At 37.4% G+C, this 23,804-nt stretch overlaps 1 protein-coding gene across 1 annotated transcript in view; it reads right to left on the minus strand.

The window, feature by feature from the left end:
* Positions 1–17,092: 17,092 nt before the first annotated feature.
* Positions 17,093–23,804, minus strand: part of LOC105389191 (leucine-rich repeat-containing protein 24) — a 40,541-nt gene continuing 33,829 nt past the window's right edge. Inside the window, exon 2 of the mRNA XM_011560275.3 lies at positions 17,093–19,446. Coding sequence (XP_011558577.3) covers positions 17,651–19,408 — 1,758 coding nt within the window. The 5' untranslated portion in view covers positions 19,409–19,446 and the 3' untranslated portion in view covers positions 17,093–17,650. The remainder of the gene's footprint in view (positions 19,447–23,804) is intronic.

The following is a 23,804-nucleotide window of genomic DNA, read 5'->3' on the forward strand; positions in this document are numbered from 1 at the left end:
TTTGTAAACAATGATCACAGAACATGGGATTTGAATTTACCTCAAATTCAGTTTGCCATCAATAATTCGGTGAACGAAACTACCGGGTACTCTCCTGCATTCTTGGTGCATGGCCGTGAATTGGTAACCTGCGGGTCACATTATTTGGAGAATGATGACTCAAAGGACATGGTTTTTCTTCCAAGAGATGCTTACGCTGAGAACTTAGGTCACTTGGCTGGTATTTTTGGTGAAGTTCAAGCTGCACTATGGCAAGCCCATGCTAAGAATAGTCAGCGATACAACTTACGACGTAAGGATGCTGAATTTAACGTAGGGGATATCGTGTGGAAGCGCTGTTACTTCCAAAGTGACAAAGACGCTTATTTTGCTAAGAAGTTGGCCCCCAAGTATCAAAAATGTCGCGTAAAACATAAGCGCTCACCATTAGTTTATATCCTCGAGGATATGAATGGTCGGGATTTAGGTGTTTGGCATATTAAAGACCTAAAAATTGTAAATACTCGGCTAAGAGAATAATATTTTTAGATTAGCAGTTAGATTTTTTTCTTGTGTCATACTTGTTGTATTTATTGAAAGTATGACATAAATTGTATAGATTTTGCATATAAAAAAAAAAACTTAAGAATATTATTAGTAATCATTGTAAATAGTTGTAAATAGATCATTATTTTTATTTTAGTTTAGCTGTCTATTTATCGTATTTTACTGAGGTAAAATACTCTTGTAGGTGAGGGGGTAATGTAACGTAGCGTTACGAAACGCCTTAATCTTAGTACCTTATTATACCTATTCTAACTTATAATAAATAAAACCTAAAACCTAATTTTAATAAACCTAATAAATAAACATACTTTAATTAAGTGATCTAGTTCTATTACGATAAGTGATAATAAAAGTGTAGGTTCTAAAGTACGTTGTCACCGACAAACCGTTTCCAATTATAAGTAGCGAATAGTTTCGCCCACTCGCGACGTCACCCTTTGTTCACCTTAGATCTAGCGATAAGCGACCGGCCGACTACGGGAGGGGCGCATTGATTTGCACGGCGATCAGTCTCTGCTCACCGCTCTGGCAACTAGCCGCTCATAATAAATCTGATACGTACCTTGTCTGCGAGTACCTAACTCGTCAAATCTAGACGTTAATAATTATTACTGTTCTCAATAAGTGTTTACACGTTGTTCCCATCTGGGAACAACTGCCGGACCGATTAAATCGGCCAGTTCCGGACCACGGAAGACTCACCCCGGGCGACTGTCCCGGGCTTCCCCTCCCGCTACCTGAGTAGCTGACCTCGTCGGATCCCTCGACCCCGACGTGGACCTGGACCTGGAGCTGCACCTGGACCTGGACCTGGACCTGCACTTCGACAGGAAGCCAAGGAGAGTGCGGTATTTCTGGACCGAACCAGTGCGCGTGTGACACCCTTGACCTTGGCCTAACCGACGACCTATCTACCTACTTATTTAAAATAAATCTTCTTTTTAAACTAAATTATGTTCGTCCTTTTTATTTCCTCACCTGTAGGATTTATTTAGGCGACAATGTACCTAGTTAACCACTACTTGCATGCTGTGGACACATATTTTTTGGAGTGTTAACTGTTTTCTGTGTCTGTGTTATATGTAATATTGTTCATGTATTGTTAACTCTCTGTATTGTGTTCCAATAAATAAAAAAATAAATAAATAAATATGTTACGCAGCAGCGATGACAATTTTCAGAAACAAATAGAGGTATAATCTAGACTTTAACCCCCTTATTATAAAAAGAAGACTAAAAATAGTTCTGGATTAAAAGATTTTTATGAAATCTCTGGACTATAAATGGTTCTAAGGAGCTAAGACTCTACACATAGGCATACTAGATAATAAGGTGGTAATGGAATAAGCATGACAAATTTAATAGTTTTCCATAAGTGGCGTAAGTTATCCTTCATTTCAGTGGTCGTGTTATTTTACGTAATTGTTACCAGGTACCTACCTACTACCGGCGTAATAAAAAAGTTTCAAAGTCATCAACCTGTGGGAACGAAAACGAAAAGGAGGTATTTAGTCTAACGAATTCAATTTAAATTCCATTTAATTAAAAACGGATACCGAACTTGTAAGTTTGTTTTTGGAGGTTTCGTGATTATTTGATTAAATCAAATGGCGAGGAACCTAGATATTCATTAGAATAATAAGAACTTAACTGAACTTTAAACTAAACTGGCAACATTGAACTAATATTAGTCATATTATTTCAATGACTAGCAACTATATTTGTAAGCCTTCCTCATCTTCTCATAAAAATAATTCTTAAAAAAAAAAAACACGCACTCACGCCTTGTACTAATGTACTCCCTTGCGGGGTAGGCAGAGGTGCATTGCTGCACCCACTTTTCGCTAGAGTGTTATGTTAGTCCCAATGTAATAGGGGGCGGGCCTATTGGCATTTTACGGGCACATCCAAGACCCGAGAACAAATATCTGTGTTTAAACAAATATCTGCCCCAGCCGGGAATCGAACCCGGGACCATCGGCTCAGTAGTCAGGGTCACTAACCACTACGCCATTCGGTCGACTAAAAATAATTCTTCCAACTAAAAAAATACCTGGTAGAGATCGCTTTTAGCGATAAGGCCGCCTATTGTGAAATTTTCATAGCGTATTTACTTCTGACCACCCCTAACAGCTACGTAACCTTTGGGGGCACCATTATACTCATTATACTCAATAAACTACGTATTACGGCAAAATAAGACGACCGAATGGCGTAGTGGTTAGTGACCCTGACTACTGAGCCGAAGGTCCCGGGTTCGATTCCCGGCTGGGGCAGATATTTGTTTAAACACAGATATTTGTTCTCGGGTCTTGGATGTGCCCGTAAAATGGCAATAGGCCCGCCCCCAGCGCCCCCTATTACATTGGGACCAACATAACACTCTGGCGAAAAGTGGGTGCAGCAATGCACCTCTGCCTACCCCGCAAGGGAGTACATTAGTACAAGGCGTGAGTGTGTGTGTGTTTTTTTTTGTTATGGCAAAATAAATTTAATTTCACCTGAAAAACATAAAGAGGCCTAAATTTCAAACCAAACTTGCAAAATACTTACCTAAACCTTTTTAAAGAAATACGACGTAAAAGAATTCCTAAGTCTTCCAAAACTTACTTCATTTCAATGGACAACATTTCAAAAAACTAAAGCTGCTATAAATCGAAAACCATTTCGAGATTTAGCTCTCAAGGCCACAAAAAAAATGTTTTTGTATTTTTTGGATGTATCATTTTCGAGAAAATCATAAAATAGTAAAAAAGTGCTGATGACGTCATGCATCAGGTGCGATGCATTTTGATGATCAAAGCCTATAGATTTAAAAACAAAGTAACTGTCACTTTCATTTTTGATTGAAGTTGACGTTTTATCGAGTCGTTGTTGTTTATTTGGGTCATTTTCATAAATTCTGTTCTGACACTTTCTGACTATTTTTTTAATTTATCATTTAAAATGGTTAGTACTTATTAAGAGATGACCTCTATTTAATATGTCCCAGAGCACGCCACCGCCTACACAGCTGAAAAAATGCTTCTGCTTATTTTTTTACATGATAAGTACCTACTTTGTATCATCAGAAATATCAATGTCATTTGAAAATGACCCATTTGTTGGTTGGCATGTAAACAAAGTTTAAATGTCACTTGTCAGTGTCATTTATGTTTTTTTTCGAGACAAAGGCAATAGACAAAAATAAAAATTGAGCCTTATATGTGATGTCACTTCCGGTTTTAAAATAATTAACTTTAAAGTTAAAAATAACATGCAAAAATTAATGTATATACAAAATAAAAAAATACGGGTCCTCTAATTTTTTATAACCTTTCCGAATAGCTAATAAAAATATAGGGTAAAGAAAATGAAATGTTGTCCATTAAGTAATTAAAACGTTGTTTCAAGGATTTAGAGGTTTTACCCCGAAAAAAAATGTTTTCTCGGTAATTTTCGTACATATTGATGTTATTTTATATTTTCATCCGGTCAATGAGTGTAGGGGCACCAAACACTGTATAAGTATACTTATAATAAGTATTATTTTCTATAAGTACATTTTTCAATACCCTCAACATTCAGGCAGTAGGTATGGGTACAAATATATAAAACCTATAAAAAACATAAAAAATATCACTAGTATTTAAATGCAATACGTGTACACCTTCCTCTTCTACTCAATAAGTCTCTCATTCACCCAAAGGTTGCCTGGAAGAGATCGCTTTTAGCGATAAGGCCGCCTATTGTGCTTACTCCTTTTGTAATTTAATGTATGTTGTGTGTTTTGTTCAATAAAGTTATATTGTATTGTAAAACCACTTGAGATGTCTAGGAGATATTTCTCTTGAACTTTTAGTTTTGTTGAGTCAAACGAACGAGCTTTGGACGCGGGGAAAAGATTTGGAGAGATAGTGTTCTAACTTGAATTGTCAAAGACATTAGATAGAAGCACATAGAAGTTTGAAAATGTATTGTCTAAGCTGAGTGTAAGCTCCATTGTGGCTGCATTATAAACTTGTAATAAATGGTTGCTAAATATGTGTTTACATTTCATCATGATCACGTTTAATAATTATTTTTACTTTCAATTATTTATTTATACAACACTAGTTTTACTAAGTCATTAAAATTAACTGTTTACTTTTATACAGTGCAACACGCACATATAAATTTTAACTAAAAACATATTTTGTAAATTAAAAAAAAACGTAAAATACGAATCCAGTTATACGCTTGCCGCACTTGCACTTGGTCGCACAACTGTGTTTGTGTCATGGGAATCTAAGCTCAGAGAATTGCGTTCCAATCTGTACAATAATGTACATAATAAATAAATACATGTAGTACATCTAAAACACTCTTTCTTTCATAAAATTCATATAAAAATTTCTAGCACTGGATAAGCGATATTTCTCACATCTGCGGACAGACTGTCATGTCGTTTATGCTTGGAGCTGCCCCGCAGAATACTAAGTAGGCATGTAACCTTCTTATGTTATGACAGTATAGAACAAGTGTGCAGAAAATGTGACTTCTCAACTAACTGCAACCGTACCACTAACGACACATTAGCAATTCAAAATCCATAAGCAGCGTCGTTCGCCTATCAAACGTCAGCTGCTTATGGATTGTTAATTGCTAATGTTTGGAGGTGGTAACTCAGTGGTTCTTTATACGTCCGGCGCATCCTGGCCAGTGATGCAAATATGACTAGCTAATCTTTTCACCACCAAGCTCTTTGGTCGTCAAGAAGAAGAAAATAATATTAAACTATTGTAGTGTAGTAGTGTCTACGGAACGATAGTGACAACGGAACGGCGAATGGGAATGGAACCAATTATTAAAGAAGTAACTTGTTATCTGAAAAACTTCTGTATAGTAACAAACGAAGTAAAGTGGTTACAGCCAAGAAGCCTTCAAACGTCATCTGACAAACTGCCTTCTCCGGAAGTTTCATAACAATTTACACAAAATATAAAGCAACGTGAAGAGAGCAATATGAGAGGATGTGGTATCCAAATCACGGATGTACGCAATGCAGGCTTTGCTTTGTGAGACGCCCGGGACTCACTGGGACGAAGACGTGGACCCTGATTAGAAAAAAATGAAAGCTGAAATTAAAAATCACAAGGATTTTATGCAAGTACAGGTCTGTGGTTTCTAAAGAATTCATTAGTACATGGCAGGATTCGAACGATCAGCCTCACGAAAGATGATGAAGCCTAGCCAATACCTTGTCCGTTACACCACCACTATTACAAACTAAATTTTAATATAGGTACCTACATACATAAAAATATTAAAATACTATTACTGTATAGGACGTGGCCTAAACCCTTCCTTCATTGGAAGCGGAGACCCGTGCCCCAGCAGTGGGGACGCAATGGGTCGTGATGATGATGATTACTTTATAGGTACTAGGTACCTGTCCACTAAAAAGCGCGCAATCTCAGGGACCAATCCCGACATGCAAGATGGGTCAAAGCCAGAAAACTGAGTCGTTTTTGTTTTCTTTTGTACCTCCTCGTGTTTTTACTTTTTTTCCTTATATCCCGTAGTTGTGGCCGCGGGCACTAGACACAGTGTTTGGATTCCAGTCAAAACATCATTACGGACCTTTGTTCTGATATTATGCGAGAACAAAAGAATGTTCTGGATCTGTTTGTATTTTTATTGGTGATCGCGACAGTATTTCGGAGGTCGTTAGGTTGTAGAATTCGGATTAGCATGACAAACAGATTGTCCTGACACTTTTTGGAAAATATCTCTTCATAGGCTGCGTACACCAGAGCGGAGTGGGCTAGCGGAGCGGTGTGTGAGGTAAAAATTTACCAATGAAAATGCATGAGCGGAGCTTCTATGCCAGAAGTAAAATGTAGACCTAGAATATCGAAACTCGTATAAATTACATATTATTATATCCTTACAATCTGGTTACGGTCTTGTTAATGTATGCAAGCTCGCGACTCCCTCAGTAAATGGCAAGTTCTGTCAGGTGTGTATCGAGTGTCTATTTTGTTTATATAGCTCTAATATACAGGGTGTTGTTTTTCGAACCGACAAACTTTAAGGGTGGATTCTACGAGTAATTTCATCGAGAAAAAACCCCCATATGTGGGGTCAAATCTCAACATTATAGAAATGGCGGCCATTTTGAAGTTGCTTTCAACTTTTTTATGTAACTTTTAAGCAGTTGTGGATATTTTTATTGGATAGAGATGACTTTTTGTCCGTAAGGCGTTTATATCTTGAGATATGATATTCTTAAAGAAGAAGAAAATCTAATTTAAGTTACTTAGACCCACACATTATGGGGGTTTTTTCTCGATGAAATTACTCGTAGAATCCTTCCTTAAAGTTTGTCGGGTCCGAAAAACCACACATTGTATAGAGGCAGTTGCAGTCGATGTTAGCGGATCTATTTTCACTCACGAACTAGGTAAAGATTCCTTTACCCGTTTTCCGTATAATTATTATTTACTTTCGGTACAGAGAGTCCACTTACTGACCCACCTGGTTTTTATTTTACTATTTAATGTGATCTTATCTAAGATCTAGTATCCCATTATTCTTACTGTGATATCTCCAAGATAATATAATATGTATTTCTTATCAACCGGAAAGAGTGTACATTTGAGTAAGTATATATTGTATTAAAGGCATTATGATTATATAAGACCCTTTCCGCCGAGGATCTACGAACGAAAATGATAGGAAAATTCATAAACTTAAACTAGAAAGCAACAGTTTATACAGACAGCGCTGCAGAGCACGCCATCTTACAAAGCAGATAAGCTTTGAAGCCACTTCACTTACTTGCAACACAGCCTGACCCATTCATTATAATTCGTCCCCTCCTTCAACCCTTTCTGAACTTAATTCCGTAACAGTAAAGACTACTTCAGTGAATACAGAATAGATTACAGAGGACTAAGCATTATGAACGGTCGTAAGATGCTGCGGTTTTCTAAAACTGCTTAGGGTTCCGTAGACGAAAGTAGCATAATTTTGAAACGACCTTTGTTAAGATGCACAAAGGAGAGTTCAACTTGATGCCAAAAGCAAAAACATGGCCCTGGTTGCTAAAGTTAAACATAATAACATCGTGATCTCTTAGAATTTGATAAAAGCTAACTTTCGCTTCACAAAATCAGTCTTAAAACTATCTAACATAACATACCTACATGTGCTCACGACTGTAATCCCCGAAGGGGTAGTCAGAGGTCACCCGCTTTTCGCTGTGACCCAGGGCTTAACGTGCCGTCCGAAGAACGGAAGCATCCAGAAAAGAACCACTTGAAATCGGTCACCCATCCAATGCCTGACCGTGTCAGTTGTTGCTTAACCTCAGTGATCAGTTATGATCACTGAAGCCAGCTCGACTATGGACGCTTCAAACTATCTAACATGTAATCTTATTTTTCTCTTTCACACGAAAGAGAATGAGTGGCTCACGACTGTAATCCCCGAAGGGGTAGTCAGAGGTCACCCGCTTTTCGCTGTGACCCAGGGCTTAACGTGCCGTCCGAAGCACGGAAGCATCCAGAAAAGAACCACTTGAAATCGGTCACCCATCCAATGGTTGACCGTGTCAGTTGTTGCTTAACCTCAGTGATCAGTTACGATCACTGAAGCCAGCTCGACTATGGACGCTTCAAACAATCTAACATGTAATCTTATTTTTCTCTTTCACACGAAACAGAATGAGGTGTTTCGTTCCTTATTACAGTTTTTACACGTGGCAACGCAAGCCAATATTACCTACTTGAATATGTGTTCAATGCTTATTAAAAATTCTCAGAGCTTAACCTGGAATGTAATCATAAATATTGGCTGATTTTTTTCCTAGTGTGGCGGTGACAACGAGTTAAGAGTGCGTCTAGGTTTGTCACCGTGGTGACAGGAATAGTGAAGTGGGTATGTAACCTACGTATCTTAGTGTGTGTATGTACCGTCTTCAAACAGCATGTAAAGACGCTCGAAATAATTTAGTTTTAAGTAAAGAAAAACAAAAACAATATTATGATAAGACAACAAATTTAGTAATCCTATATGAAAAAGACTCATTAATATTGTTTAAAAATGAAACAGGAAGAAAACTACATGCATTGTATGAAGGTCCATATATTGTAATAGAAGATTTGGGTTGTAATGTAAGATTCAAAAGAACAATAAATATGAAATAGTACACAAAAATAGAACAAAAATGTTTAACTCATAATTAATTTTAAGAAATTATTCTTTTATTATGTAATCAGTTAGAGTAAAAAAAAAGTAATCATGTAACCTATAATATACTTTTTTTCTTTCACCCCCGGAGGTGAAGTGTGTATGTAACCTACGTATCTTAGTGTGTGTATTACTCATAGCCTAAGCTCTATGGACACTTAATAAACGTCACTCGAAGTATTCGGTTGTTTCACTGATATCTTGAAGGGCCCCACTTCAATAGTCAGTCAGTGACTGACTGCCCAGGTTGCGTCTTACCTATTATTATTATAATTTTATATAATTTAAGTAGGTACTTATTAATAAACTAGGTACTTTTATTTACTTTTATTTCTTTATGTTTAAGGTTGCCTTTAAGAGATCGCTCTTAGCGATAAGGCCGCCTATTGTTCATTGTTCCTAGTTTATAAGTTCTCTTTGTATGTTTTAATTTGTGGTGTTCAATAAAGATATGTTCGATTCTATTCTATTTTAGGTACTAAGTACGCATTCCTAACGAGTCTAGAAAATGGGTTCCGCTCATCTGGCATAATCTTTATTGATCAAAACTCATTTCGCATAACTCGTATGGTCTAAACTTTTTTGGTCGAACCATCACTTTGCCAAGACTTATGTGGCATAAGGCTCGTTTCGTCTAAAACTCTTTAGGCACAATCTTTAAACACCTAAGTTTCGTTTGCTCAAATTTATGTTCGTCTATACCTATGTATAATCTTGTTTCTCCTAATGGTATCTTAATAAATAATATATTAAGTATGTAGTAAATGTACAAATTGTGGTATTTTTTTCCTACATCCCGAAAATCACGATATTGTATGATCAAAAAATCGAAAGTTAACGACCAATATAATTATTACAAACCCCATGAGATCGAAACCTAAAAATAGGTGCGACGACGAGCAAAGCGAGGAGGAGCGTGTTAGGTGCACATGTTCATCAAAACCAAAGCGGAGCGCAGCGAAGCGGAGCGGAGCGTTTTCCAAACAGCGGAAACAATACAAGGCACCAATTTGCGCTATGAAGGGAGACGCTCCGTCAATGTTAAAGCCAAACGAATATTATTACTTTGTATAAACCTAATAAACCTATGCCATAGCATTATTAGGCTATTCAAGATTTGGCCATACCATTATTAGGCTAAACAATGTTATGCGAAATAACTTTTTACTAAACGAGATTTATGCCATACGATTTTCGGCGTAACGAGACTTTGACCAAACGTTACTATGCAATACGAGATTAGGCAAAAAAATCTTATGCCAAAAAAGGTAGAACCCTAGAAAATACTAGCTCCATTACCACATTACCTAAATACAAGAATCTCCTGTTTCTTACGGCGAAAACATTAAATGTACATTACGGTTTAGAAATTAAATTTAGATTCGAGTGAAGTACGAAAGTACGTACTTTCTTGCGTAACTGTGTGAGCCTTTAAACTCGAGGCAGAGCACTCAAAAGATTAGACATCCGGATATTATTATTTACACATTTTGCTGCGTATTCTTATTATATTAAAATTAAAGAGAATGTTGAAAAAATACAAATAAAAATTTGGAGACAGGTGCTGTATTTATAATGATTAACTAAAGTGTCTATTTCTCTGTTTAATGTTGAAATTGGATTTATTGTCTTTAAATATTAAATAAATATTCAAACAGAAACGTAAAATAGTGTCAGAAACTGAAAGTGCCTTCAAACTATATCTAAAGAAACCGCCAATACAGCCTAAATTTCTCGCCACATGATTGCGAATTCTATTCGAAACCTCAAAAGATTTACATTCGAAGTTTCGCAAACCGCTAAGCAGAATTTAGTTCTCGCTCAATGTCATGTACAAAACTATTACACCCTTTTACGGGATTGTGTAAAATAGGAGAGTGTGAGGAACACGACTACGAAATACGAACATTTATCGGTACAAGCGGTAGACATTTTGAGTTGCCGAATAGTTTCTGACAAGAAGATTTTGCGTATGAAGAGGGGGTGCGGTGGTAGCTCAGTCGGGTAAGCGCCCGCTTCTCACGCCAGAGATGCGGGTTCGAATCCCGGCGCTGACATGTACCACTGAGTTCTTTTAACTTAAGTACAATGTATACCTTCGCTCTTACGGTGAAGAAAAACATCGTGAGGAAACCTGTATATCTAGATTTAGCACATCTAGATATGTGAACCCACCAACCCGCAGTGGACCAGCTTGGTGAGAAATGGTCCTAGCTTAGGAAGGCAGTTTAGACCTTGGGGATATGCACAAAGATTCCACTCGAGAGAGCCAGGTGCAGGTACTTACACCCCCACAGAGAATAGAATAGAATATAATAGAATAGACGGATTTGAATAGATTTCGTCTCGGCTGCTTTAGAAGTTGGAATAGATGGATTCTCAAGTTCAGACCATGAAAATGCAATCGTAGCAACGAGAACTATTCTGCTGGACTGAAACCCTTAAAGGTGCACTGGGTGGCCTTGCATGTTTAATTTAAGTTTCTACGGTGTTTTTTTATTGCTTTAGGCATTTAATATTGTTTTTGTTTTTGTACGGTCAGGTGCAGAGAAACCTGACCCCCCTCTCATAGTAACAATGTTTCTGAGAGGGGTCAGGTCTTTCTGCCCTTTACTGTACCTGTCTAACTAATATTTATATTTTAAGAAATTCATGTTACTAACTTTTTATGGACTTATAGTCTGCCATTAATGACATATTATTATTATTATTAAAGGTAAGCCTAAAAATAGAAGGGTTAGTCCCGCTATGGTATGGTCCCGGTATGGCACCCTCTTAAAATACCTATCAAAAAGTCCCGCTATGGTACCCTTCAGTTTTTGGTACTGTTGTAAAGTAGATCTAAAAGATGGGTACCATAGCGGGACTTTTTGATAGGTATTTTAAGAGGGTGCCATACCGGGACCATACCATAGCGGGACTAACCCAAATAGAAATCATGAAGATGACTTCACTAACGACGTTCTTTTAGTCTAGTCTTGTATTATACATATACCTAATTATTTTTCTTTTCTGAACATAATTAATACACTTCTTAAGACCCACAATAAAATACAGATTTCAGTAAAAGTACAGCGAATGCTCATTGTTAAAACTTGAAACCCTACGACGCCTTTATTGCGATCGTTGTAAGACTCAAATTGACATTTCACCACATGAGTCTTCGCATGACGAGGAACAGAAAACCAAAGCTTCTTTAATTTAAATTGGAGCGATAATTTAGCAAAGTACAGCCTTTTGGTGAAATGAATACGTGACGTGGCGCTCAGTAGCTACAATATCTCGAAAGGTTTATGTACAAATTAATATACCTATACCCAATAATAGAAATATATTATAATAATAATTGACTTGTAGGTACCTATATTGTACCTACCTACTTAATTTTATTGTAATTTATATTTTATTGTATTTATATTATGATGTACTTTTTAATTGTGATTGTAATTATTATTTTATATGGGTGCTGCCTGAAATAAAGAACATTTATTTATTTATTTATTTATTATTATTTATTATTATTATTTATTTATTTCAGGCATCAGTGGCCCATATAATAAACTAAATGAAATACATTTTAAAAATACAAAAATTACTTAATACATAATATAGGTATAATTGCTACAATTTGAAACGAAAAACCGCAAAATATACTTAACTGCCTTCGGTAAAATATGTCTTTAATATAGGTAATAAAAAATAACATTTCCTTAAATTGGTTTATCGACTACGCAGCAATGCTCAACGAATTGACTATCGGTAGCTAACAAAAGCGATATTTTAGTTTGTTATCGTTGTCGTCAACAACCTATAATACTCATGCAATACTTACAATAAAATACCTACACCTTTATTTGCACCAAGAACAAAAATTACAAAAAACAAAACTTAAAAATAAAACCAGACAACCTTTGGATGGAAGGGAGTGAGTCTATATGATTGCTCATTTTCTTTTAAACACATTTATACCTTAGGCATTAGACAAACACTCTTTAACTATTATTAATTATTTAACTATTATTTTTTATTTGTACTTGAAGCATCTTATATTGCCAGAACTGTAACTCTACCAAGTACAAGAACGTAGATATACTTCGTTACCTACTTATAACGTCTTTATAGCTGAATGGCTCATTCACTGAATGACTAGGCAGCAAAAGGTCTACTTTGATGAAAGTCTGTACTCAATGCTTCGGTATCTGCCCGCCTTTTTGTAACAACAATTCATCGTACGATCAATAAACCAATTCACTTTCTCATTTCTAATTCGATCTTCATTCGAAGTGTTCCATCTCCTAAAGCAAACTCTTCAAATATCTCATTTATAAGCGCCTTTACGAAACTTGAATATCGGGGTGCAAAATAGGTCACAGCCTTAGAACAAAGAATATTTCTAGATAGGGCATGGAAATATTTATAACTGAAGATAAAAACGCGCAAAAAAGAGGGCTACTTAGTGAATATTATGTACGAATAAAAAGCTATAATATATACATTCCAACCATTAAAATAACAAAAATAACGTTTTATAGACAGACATAGGTAACTACTGTCACACGTTGTGAATTTAAAACGAAAATTAAATAAAAAAATACAGCGCACTTAGAGTTTTGTATTTCTTAACCTAAATCTAGCCTAAATTATTATAAGCATCCATCTTACAATAAAAACCGCGAAATATCTGACTTTCCGTATAATTAAATACTTACTAATAATTGCCTACACAAAATCCAATAAACTACCATTCATGAAAAACTATTAAATATTTCATTTTACTAAACGACGCCTCTAGAGCTGTTCTGTTCTGAGGTCACAGGTAAAGAACAGGCGGATATTTCTTGGCACGGTGTCGCACGGTTGCAATTCTTTCGGGTTTTAAAAAGGGTGAGAATTCTAGCACAAGAAATTTGGGAGAAGTCAAAAGTTAAGATTTTCCCCTTGGCGTTATCAAGCTCTGAGACATTGAGAGATGAAACTAACTGATCTCCTCTACGAAAAAATGGTACCAATCTTGACGTTTGTTTTGAGGACGTCGTTGCCTGCCGTGTTTTTGCTCGGTTACCTTATCAATTACCTATTTATTTATTAAGTATTAATAAGTACGTAGAGTAGCGGTGGCATAGCGGCAAAGTTCTCATCCTTACATTCGAGAAGCCATGGGTTAAAATCAATTCAAGTAAACAATATTTAAGTAAATAGGTATAACAAAGCCAGACATTTTGATTTAATCAAATAAATTATCACCGTGCCGTGAAGAAAAACATAGTGAGGACGCTTCCCCATCTATATTCTAGATTTTCACCATCAAACTAATATTTTTAAAGTAGCATTTTTCAGTTCATTCACTTCACCACTACTCGTATTTGCTATTTTATAGAGGTGAACCGCTTTGAATTTTGTTTAGCGCAGCTTTAGAAATGCGGGATTAGTGAAACTTATGGTCCAGGTAAATCTGGACTATCTCAAAGGTTTATTTTAAAAGGACACCTCTTACTTGGGAGGTCAACCATGAGTTCACGACTTTTGAGACTTCAACGAATGTTGGCGCTATTTTATTCAGTTTCTACTACAGCTGCCGGTACACGGGTTTGTTGTTGACGTAGATAAACGTCACTATATCGTCATTCGCCATGAATACGACACTGTGATTAGTGGAACACGCATAACGCGAGTTTATCGACGTCGATAACGAACCCGTGTAGCGGCTGCAGACTCAGTTGATTTTAACCTTTGTGATTATCCTCGTATTGTCTATAAAATTCTTGACATTCTTGGTTAAGTTAGTGTGCATTATTATGCATAATAATCAGAATAATACCATACTGCTGTTATTAAATTTGAAACGAATAGACACTAAAACTAGTAAAATTCTTTAAAGCGAGACTCTCGCGCAAAAACCAGTAGTATTATAAGCCTTGATGTGCTGTTCAGATACATCGCACTTTAGAAGAGCGTATCATCCTTATACAAGTCTTTATATTTAAAAGGATTGCTCCTGGTGTACAGTATGCAACCTAGATTCTTTTGCTTTTTTTTATTCTTTTTTGTACACCTTATTACCTATTTTTCCTGTACCTCCTGCGGGTTGACTGGCAGAAAATGCTTTTAGCATTAAGTCCACCCTTTGTACTTTTATTTGTAATATTTGTACAATAAAGAGTTAAATAAAAATAAAGAATAATAATTAACCATACTTAGTTTATTAAATAAAGAACACCATAAAATACGACTTTCAACAATGTTGAGTTTTTGTTCGAAAACTGGTGGTACAGGTCCAGACTATATTTTAAAAGTGCTGCGAGAGAGAAGAGTAAAGAATGTAGTTTTTAACCAATAAATCTTCTTTAAATGCTCTCGTTGGATTTAACACTGGTAGATAGTGGTCTCAAGTGATAAATATTTTTAGTTGACTTACATTTCATGCTTTATGTACTTACTGAAATTCCTAGTTGGATTATACAACTCACGCACTGGTTCCTTGAGGGTTAGGCAAAGATGATTATGCCTATTCGTTCATGACGAACGGCGAGCATAGAAAGGTAGAGTACAAACCTAGAATGATATGGTGTTACGTTACCGGCTACCGTATCACCACCGCTCACTTGTCAAATCTGACGTAACTTGTATCAGATAGATGTTTGATGGCGAGCGACGCTGCTTATGGATTGTGTATTGCTAATTTGTTGGCGGTAGTATGGTAGCTACATAGTTTCTAGATATTTCTATAGGCCAACGAAATGACATCTCCATATGAATACATGGATACAGTGACGTTTAGACACATTAAGCAACCTCTAGTCGTCCACTACCTATTTTCCATCTTTACAAATTGGTTTTGCCTAGAACCTTACCTAATTTTCGAAGTGGTTCATACACTGCTTATATTCCTTCTTAAATCCTCTTGAAGTAAATGACACACGTTATACTATTAGACTGATATTCAAAAATAAATCTTCAACTTCCACTCATTTGTGCCTGAGCCAGGGGAGTACTTGTAAAGTTAAGATGCTAAAGTCGTTAGGGAAAATGTATGTCGAGCAAAAGTTTGTACATTCTACAGATTTGTAATAATGGTAATGAGAAACTTTAGTCCTTAGTAGGTCGAATAATATTTTACAAGAGGTTATATCCTATCTCGTATTATATTTTAATGAGCTTACCTGGTACTTTCGTTTTATTTTTGTGTTACGCCTGCTTGGTTTTTGTGTGTTACCTACTTACATACCTTAATAATCCTAATCCTAACTAATATTATAAATGTGAAAGTAACTGTGTCTGTCTGTCTGTCTGTTACTCTTTCACGCCAAAACTACTGAACGGATTTGAATGAAATTTGGTATACATACGGTTTAGACCCTGGGAAAGAACATAGGCTACTTTTTATCCCGGAATTCCCACGGGAAAACTTTTTAAGGCGAAGCGAAGCGCGCGGGTACAGCTATATGTAATATGTATCTTTTATGTTCTATGAGGTACTTAATCACACTTTTAGATTGTATTGTATGGTATCCCTTAGTGTTCTACTGTTCATGAATGTTTTTTTCATCTTCATATTTTTGAAGTTATTGTAAAATCACTATTAGGCACTATTGAGACAATTAAATACAGTATGTACTTGAACCTTACAGTGTGTAAAGTACCTAGGTACTTGAACCTTTATGTATACCTACTATTAAGCTTTCTGTCTGATTATGATTTTGAACGGCTGTAACTATACAGTGTGTTGTTTTTCGGACCCGACAAACTTTAAAGGGGATTCTACGAGTAATTTCATCGAGAAAAAACCCCATATGTGGGGGTCTAAGTAACTTAAATTAGATTTTCTTCTTCTTTAAGAAAATCATATCTTGAGATTTAAACCTCTTGCGGACATGAAATAAAATGCTTTTATCTGCAAAAAGTCACCTCTATCCAATAAAAATATCCACAACTGCTTAAAAGTTACATAAAAAAAGTTCAAAGCAACTTTAAAATGGCCGCCAATTCTAGAATATTGAGATATGAACCCACTTGATGGGGGTATTTTTTCCATGAAATTACTCGTAGAATCCACTCTTAAAGTTTGTCGGATCCGAAAAACAATACACTGTATAAATCGTAACCGTTTTGAATATCTATAATTATTACGATACTTACCAGTATTTAGAACATTTGTTAGATTGAATTCTTCAATTTAGTTACATCTAGCGTCTCTGTAATACTACGACTGTTGATCCAAAAATAAATAATGAATGTTAAGACGTCGGACTTTTGGCAAAAAACCTTAATCTTCGAAGTAATGAGAACAGCAAATAGACATAAGCATTCCTCGGAGGAGAATGAAACGACGAGGGCCTTTTATAATGTAATTGGTTTATTTTTTATCATTTGCGTTGAAAGAAATGTTTCGAAGCTATCTTGCAGTGTTTTACACTAAGTGAAGTATTCAGCAGACACAATAGTCATTTATACAAAGATCAAGGGGAAACAAGACAAAAAGGATCAGTCTTATCTTTGGGAAGATTGTAAGTAAACAAGTACATAATTTACAAAATTGGGAAGACTTACAAATAGGACTTAAAGAAACACTATTGTAAAACATGAGTTAAAGTTAAACACTAAAAGTACATCTCACTTCGTATCCCAACGTATTCGATTAACATGCTAAAACTAATCTCTTTAAAATATAATTAGATAAACGTTAAATACATTTTCGATAACAACCTTACGTATTTATCTCACGTGATGTCCTTCATGTCACACATCCTAGACGAAAGTCCACTTACTAGCCTAGTATTTACAAATTAACGATAAACCGTAATTAATAAAATTGGGGGATTGTCTAATTGACTCGCAATGCTGTGGTGCTAGATCACCGGAGGGCCGACGGGTCTAGCACCAGCGACCGAGGCTAGAGCGACACGAACTCGGGGGGCGGCGGGGGCAGCGTCAGCACAGGGGTCTCCGTGTTGTCCACCCCCTCGGCCCCCGCCCCCGGCAGGGACCAGGTGGAGCTGCCGGTAGCCGTCACCCGCGGCCCCATGTTGTCATACACAGGAGCACAGCAAGTCCGACTTCTTCGCGGCAACGTCGCCCCTCCACTCAGCAGGTCCGGGTACTTCCCCCCCGGCCCCTCCCCGTGACCAGCCACCTGGACAGATATGAAGATGTTCCCGTAAGGAACTGGCACGGCGAACTCGGCTGGTGGAGGTGGAAATGCACCCGGCGTCCCCTCTATGGTTATATGCACGGGGTCAAACCCGCAAACTCTTGGCTCCTCTGATATCGATCGTTCCGTCATCTCGAAATCGCACGGCGATGCCATCTCGGCTATTGAACGATCACAACTTACGACTACTGAAGCATCTAATAATCGCTTCTCTTGGTCTGTGAAACTTCGGCTCGCCGGTACCGTTCGTCTGCGCATGTGCCAACAAGCCACGGCGCCTAGGAAGCCTAGGGTCGCTAGCACGCCTAGTGCGCCAAAAACTACCCCTATTACTTGAGGGATTCCAGGGTCCGTGCGGGCAGTCGCCGTTTGATATCTTGGCAGAACTAAACTGATGACCGCTCGGGCTTCTCCTGCGGAGCTTTTAGCTATACAGGTCCATTCACCAGCGGCACTCGAGGTCACGTTCAGCACGGTCACGTTCACCCACCTCACGCTACCCGGTACTTTATCCTCTGAATCATCAATGTCTACCTCCGATTCCGCTTCTTCTAAATCACTATCTAGTGTGCTATTATGTACATCTACGCCTTCAAATAGCCACGTCACTTGAGGTTTAGGAACTCCGTGGACCCAGCAACCGAAGGTAGTTGGCATGCCTACTTCCGTCCGAATAACCAGCGTACTAGAACGCACCTCTGGCGCACAAACCATACTCTCACTCGGAACACTTCTCCACTTACTCCCTGACTTTGTGGATGGTTCGACACAAACTAAATCTTCCGTCCCTAATGTACTGTCTAAAAACCAATCCTTGAACTCTCTTAGTCGACAATCGCATCTCCAAGGATTTTCCGATAGAGAGAGCGTCTTCAAGGCAGGCAAAGCAAATGTGATTAGTCGTAGGAATGTAAGTTGATTTCTCCGTAAATCTATTGTCTCCAGGGCTTTCAGGTTACGCAACGCATTAGTGTGAATCAACTTGAGCCTACATCCATCTAGAAGCAACATTCGTAAATGCGGTAGAGACGGGAACTGGTCGGCTACTAGAGTTGTCAAAGGATTGTTGCTGAGCACTACCAAGCGCAGTCTTTCGTTGCCTCTGAATATGTCTTTCGGGATGTTTGATAAGTCGTTATCGGCCAAATCGACTTCGATCAGGATCCTTAGTTCCAAGAACGCGTCAGGGTGTATGGAGCGTAGCTTGGTGCCTCTCAGATTGACTCGCTGTAGATTGAGGAGCCCGATGGTGGAGAAGACTTCTTGAGGCAGAGTGCGCAGCGGGTTGTCGTGCAGGTCGAGCACCTGGATGTCGCTAGCGAGGGCTGGCGGGCGGCGCAGGTCGGCGGACGCACAGGACGCGGTCTTCTTGCCCGAGGACCACTTGCAGCGGCAGGCGGGGATCTGGGCACAGTCCAGCCAATCGCTGGCCGTCCTCGCGGCGCAAGAGCTCAGAACAACGATGACGTACCACCGAGCCCACGCCGCTCGCATGCTCATGTCATGTCGCCTCTGTGCCTACATCGGCGCCGGTGGGCCTGCAACAAAGATGGGGCCGCGTTAATTATGCCTCGGGACAATGGCTGACAAACAGACAATGCGGTGGCCCGCACGGCTGTAATGGCACCTGTTTGATTTAGTGCACAAGCACAGGGCTACCGGTAATGTAATAATATGTTAATTAAATACCCTTCATTCGTAATTGCAAATTACAGTGGTTAGTAATTATTGGCTACGGTTGGCTGTAGGTATGTGTGACGTAAAACGTTTTATAGTCAAGTTTGTTTTGGATCAGATTTAAACTTCAGGAAGGAAGACAAGACAAGACTCTTGTTAACTTCACAGTTTACTGGAAGTTTCAGATAAGTTCGTACCTGTTCGCTCAAGGCAGATTTGCTAAGACAATGCAGTGCATAATCTTTCTGGAACCAGTACAAATGCCGGTAAGTTCTGTGTTCAAAGAAGATTTAAGGACTTGGTGTTTCTAAAGTTGTCATCTCTGGCAGGAGGAGAGCAGATGTAGTACTCATGCTATTGTTTCTTCATGTGTATGGTTTGAAGGTTATCGGTGAGGGTGGTTGGGTCCAATATTATGAGATTATTTTAGTATAAGCATGTATGATAATAAGCGAAATTAAAAACCCTTTACTACTCCTAATCTCAAACATAAGATAAAACAAATGTAATCGCTCACTGATAGCATTTTCCTCATAATGTTTTTGTCCTACAAATTCTGCCAAACGTTCCAAAAATTCTTCACATTTTGACAATTGATAATGTCAACGTTATCCCCGACTTAGGCTTAATTTGTTCATTCTCTGTTTCAATAATCCCGCTTTCCCAAGTTTGAGTAATGTGCTGAAGTTTGACCACTGTTCCCCTCCGAGGCAGTGTAAATTAATCCTTATTTAATTGAATTAGTTTCCCTTGGGCCGACACTTCGTGAGTGTAATATGAACTAGCTGTGCAATGTTTTGTTCAGGTAAAATTTAATTGGGTAGAATTCACTTGAATCGGTTTGTGCAGGGGTGCGTTGGTTGGTTGATTGGAGTGGCCACTTGATCGATGTGGACTGATGGGTAAAATAAACAGCTATGTTATTTGCTCACGTATTTATTAGTGCTTGGTTCATGGTGAATTTTAAACCAACTGCATTTAAAAACTTACTATAGGTACTCAATTTTGATGTACAGGTACTTTTCTAAACAACTTAGAGCGTTTTTTTATTCGTGAATTTCCAAAACTCGTAGAACAAAACTTATTCAGAATGATACCATGAGTCACCTCCCTTCGGCTTTATATAAGTACCCTTTTTGCAACACCCTATATATATTATAAATAATCAACAGCTTGTTTAGTTACATACATACCTAGGTAGTTTCTTGAATCCTATTCGAATGCTAATTAGAGCTTTGGTTCCGTTACATTGGATAACAAAAGGTCCCCCGTTCTCTATTATAATTGTAAGCACAGCGGTAAGTTTGTATTCAAAACATTAGCATACAATACATTAATAACGATTTAGCTATGTTTAAACAAGGATTACGGTAGCTTAATGTGGAATGTATTTGAACGAAAGCAGAAATCTTAATTAATGGTAAGGATTTAAATAATTAAGTTCTACATTTGCGAATGGCAAACGGTTTTTTGTTTTATTTTATCTTCGTTTTAGTTGGTTTGGTGCTAGCAGCGATCAGACGAGATTTAAATTAAATAAAGTCGTTTAAAGCTTTCGAAATAAATTCTACTACACAGAGCTTATTTTTTTTAAATAAAAAACGCTTCGAAGTCTAACGTAGAGTTATTTTTGTAGACTCTATAATATATTGCGTAGAATGCGAGGCGATGCAAGGTTTTTTTAAAGTTGTAGAACAAAAGTTCTTCAGATGACCCCGTGAGCTTAGGACTTAAGGTGCGAGTTACCTTTAAATATACCCGTTGTGTAACACTCTGTATATTATTTTTATTTTAAACTATATTATGTGGAGCTATAGACCTCTAAAGTTTATTTAATATATTTATATATATATTTTTTTTTCTTAACCTCTAGTGTCCCACTGCTGGGCAAAGGTCTCTCCCTGAACATTCCACGTATCCCTTTCTTGGGCCTTTATATTTATTAAACACTACAATTTCCTCCCTGACATCTGTCACCTATTTTACTAGTAATTGCTACAATTTGATAGATTCTTTTTTCGTTTTCCTCAGAAAGTTGGCAAACTGTATTGAGTGGGTTATCCGAAAGTTACTTCTTCATACACACAAATACATAAAATAAACTTCGGTTTCAGGAAACCGGAAATGGCGGAAAAACTTGGAAAAAGTCCTGAAATATTATGTATAAAACTAGGAGAAACTAAAATATTACTTTTCTAGTTTTAGTTAAGTTACTGAACTCAAATAGTTTAGCTTGCGAGCTTTATATCCGAAGTAAATATACAGGCGGCCGAATGGCGTAGTGGTTAGTGACCCTGACTACTGAGCCGAAGGTCCCGGGTTCGATTCCCGGCTGGGGCAGATATTTGTTTAAACACAGATATTTGTTCTCGGGTCTTGGAGGTGCCCGTTAAATGGTAATAGGCCCGCCCCCTATTACATTGGGACTAACATAACACTCTGGCGAAAAGTGGGTGCAGCAATGCACCTCTGCCTACCCCGCAAGGGAGTACATTAGTACAAGGCGTGAGTGCGTGTTTTTTTTTTTTTAAATATACAGGGTGTTGCAAAAGTGGTAGAGGAAGCCGAATGGAGGTGACTCAAGGGGTCACTCTTAACAAGTCTTGCTCTACTTTGAACTTGTGCTTGCTCGACAACATATTTGGCTATATATTTTTTAAAGAATTATAATACATATCATCGAAATAATTAAAACTGAGATTTAAATAAAAACCGGCCAAGTGCGAGTCGGGCTCGCGCACAAAGGGTTCCGTAGCAGCAAATCAAAATTACAGTTAAATCAACCTATCTCAAAAACTATAAGAGATACTTTGATCAAACCAAAAATCGTTGAAAGAGTTAATTAGCATGCATCACCTCTATTTTTTTTAGAATTTTATACCCCGTAGTTATAAAAATAGAGGGGGGGGGACATACTTTTTACGACTTTGAGAGCTGATATCTCAAAAACCGTTCACTTTAAGAAAAATGTTTTTTAGAAAACTTTATATCATTTTAAAAGACCTTTCCATTGATACCCCACACGGGTATGTACATCGAAAAAAAAAATTTGATCCCTCAGTTACATGTATGGGGGGCCCCACCCCCAATTCTTTTTTTTACTATTTAGTGTCATATTTTTGTAGCGGTTCATACAACACATATTCCCATCAAATTTCATCACTGTAGTACTTATAGTTTCCGAGTAAATCGGCTGTGACAGACGGACAGACGGACAGACGGACATGACGAAACTATAAGGGTTCCGTTTTTGCCATTTTGGCTACGGAACCCTAAAAACAAACACAGAAGCCTAATATCTTACTTAACATCTATTTGATGTCATGAAAGATTAATTTCAGACACGAAAATTACCAAACCACGGCGCATTTCGTGTGTTGATAATCTTTTATTTTTGTATTTGTTTTCCAAAGAAAAAGCGCGGATTTCAGTTTACGGATTTGAATCGAACAAATCCCCCCGTTAATGGATTGAGTTAGGACGCACGAGCTGGAATCACAATTCCCTTTTCTCATTTCTTTATTTATTTATTTCGACATTAACCTTGTTCTTCCAATGGAGATGATCTCGGTATTCTCAATTTGTTCAGTCGTAAAAAAGGTAAACCTCGATAAAGATCTATGTACAGGCTGTTCTCGGAATGGTGTTGTGAAGGGAGAAGAAAGACGTACGTAACACCTATATAACGTCCTAAAATATTATGTATTAAAATCTATTTTTTTCTCAGATACTAAATAGTTAACAAGTGCAAATGACAAGTTGAATAAAATCTAGTACTGATAGTTAACAATTTGACATTTGCACTGGTCAATTTAGTGCCTGTAATAAAACAAAAGACTTTAGATTACTTTACGAATAAACATAGGTAGTACATCGTTTTATTCCAAATTATAATTGTGATGTCTTCCCTTTCCGATTACTATACTTAGTTTGCAACATCCTGTATGTCTTTATTATATGTTTTATATTTCTTAGCTAAAAGCTTTTTTCCGTTGTAAAGCCTGCGACACAAACGGAGCTTTCTGAAGCAAAGACTTGTTGTTATTCGTGAGACTAGCGTAGATGTTCTAAAGATTGTCGATGATTAATTTGAATATTACCGTTCTTTTTCGTACAATAAATATTACAGACCTTTTAAGAAGAAGAGTACTTTAGGTAGGAAACCAATAATACAGTTATGTCTGTTTTCAGAACCCGTTATTTACTACCGATCGTTACT

Source organism: Plutella xylostella, chromosome 14 (genome assembly GCF_932276165.1).
Source record: "Plutella xylostella chromosome 14, ilPluXylo3.1, whole genome shotgun sequence".
NCBI classification, from domain to species: domain Eukaryota; kingdom Metazoa; phylum Arthropoda; class Insecta; order Lepidoptera; family Plutellidae; genus Plutella; species Plutella xylostella.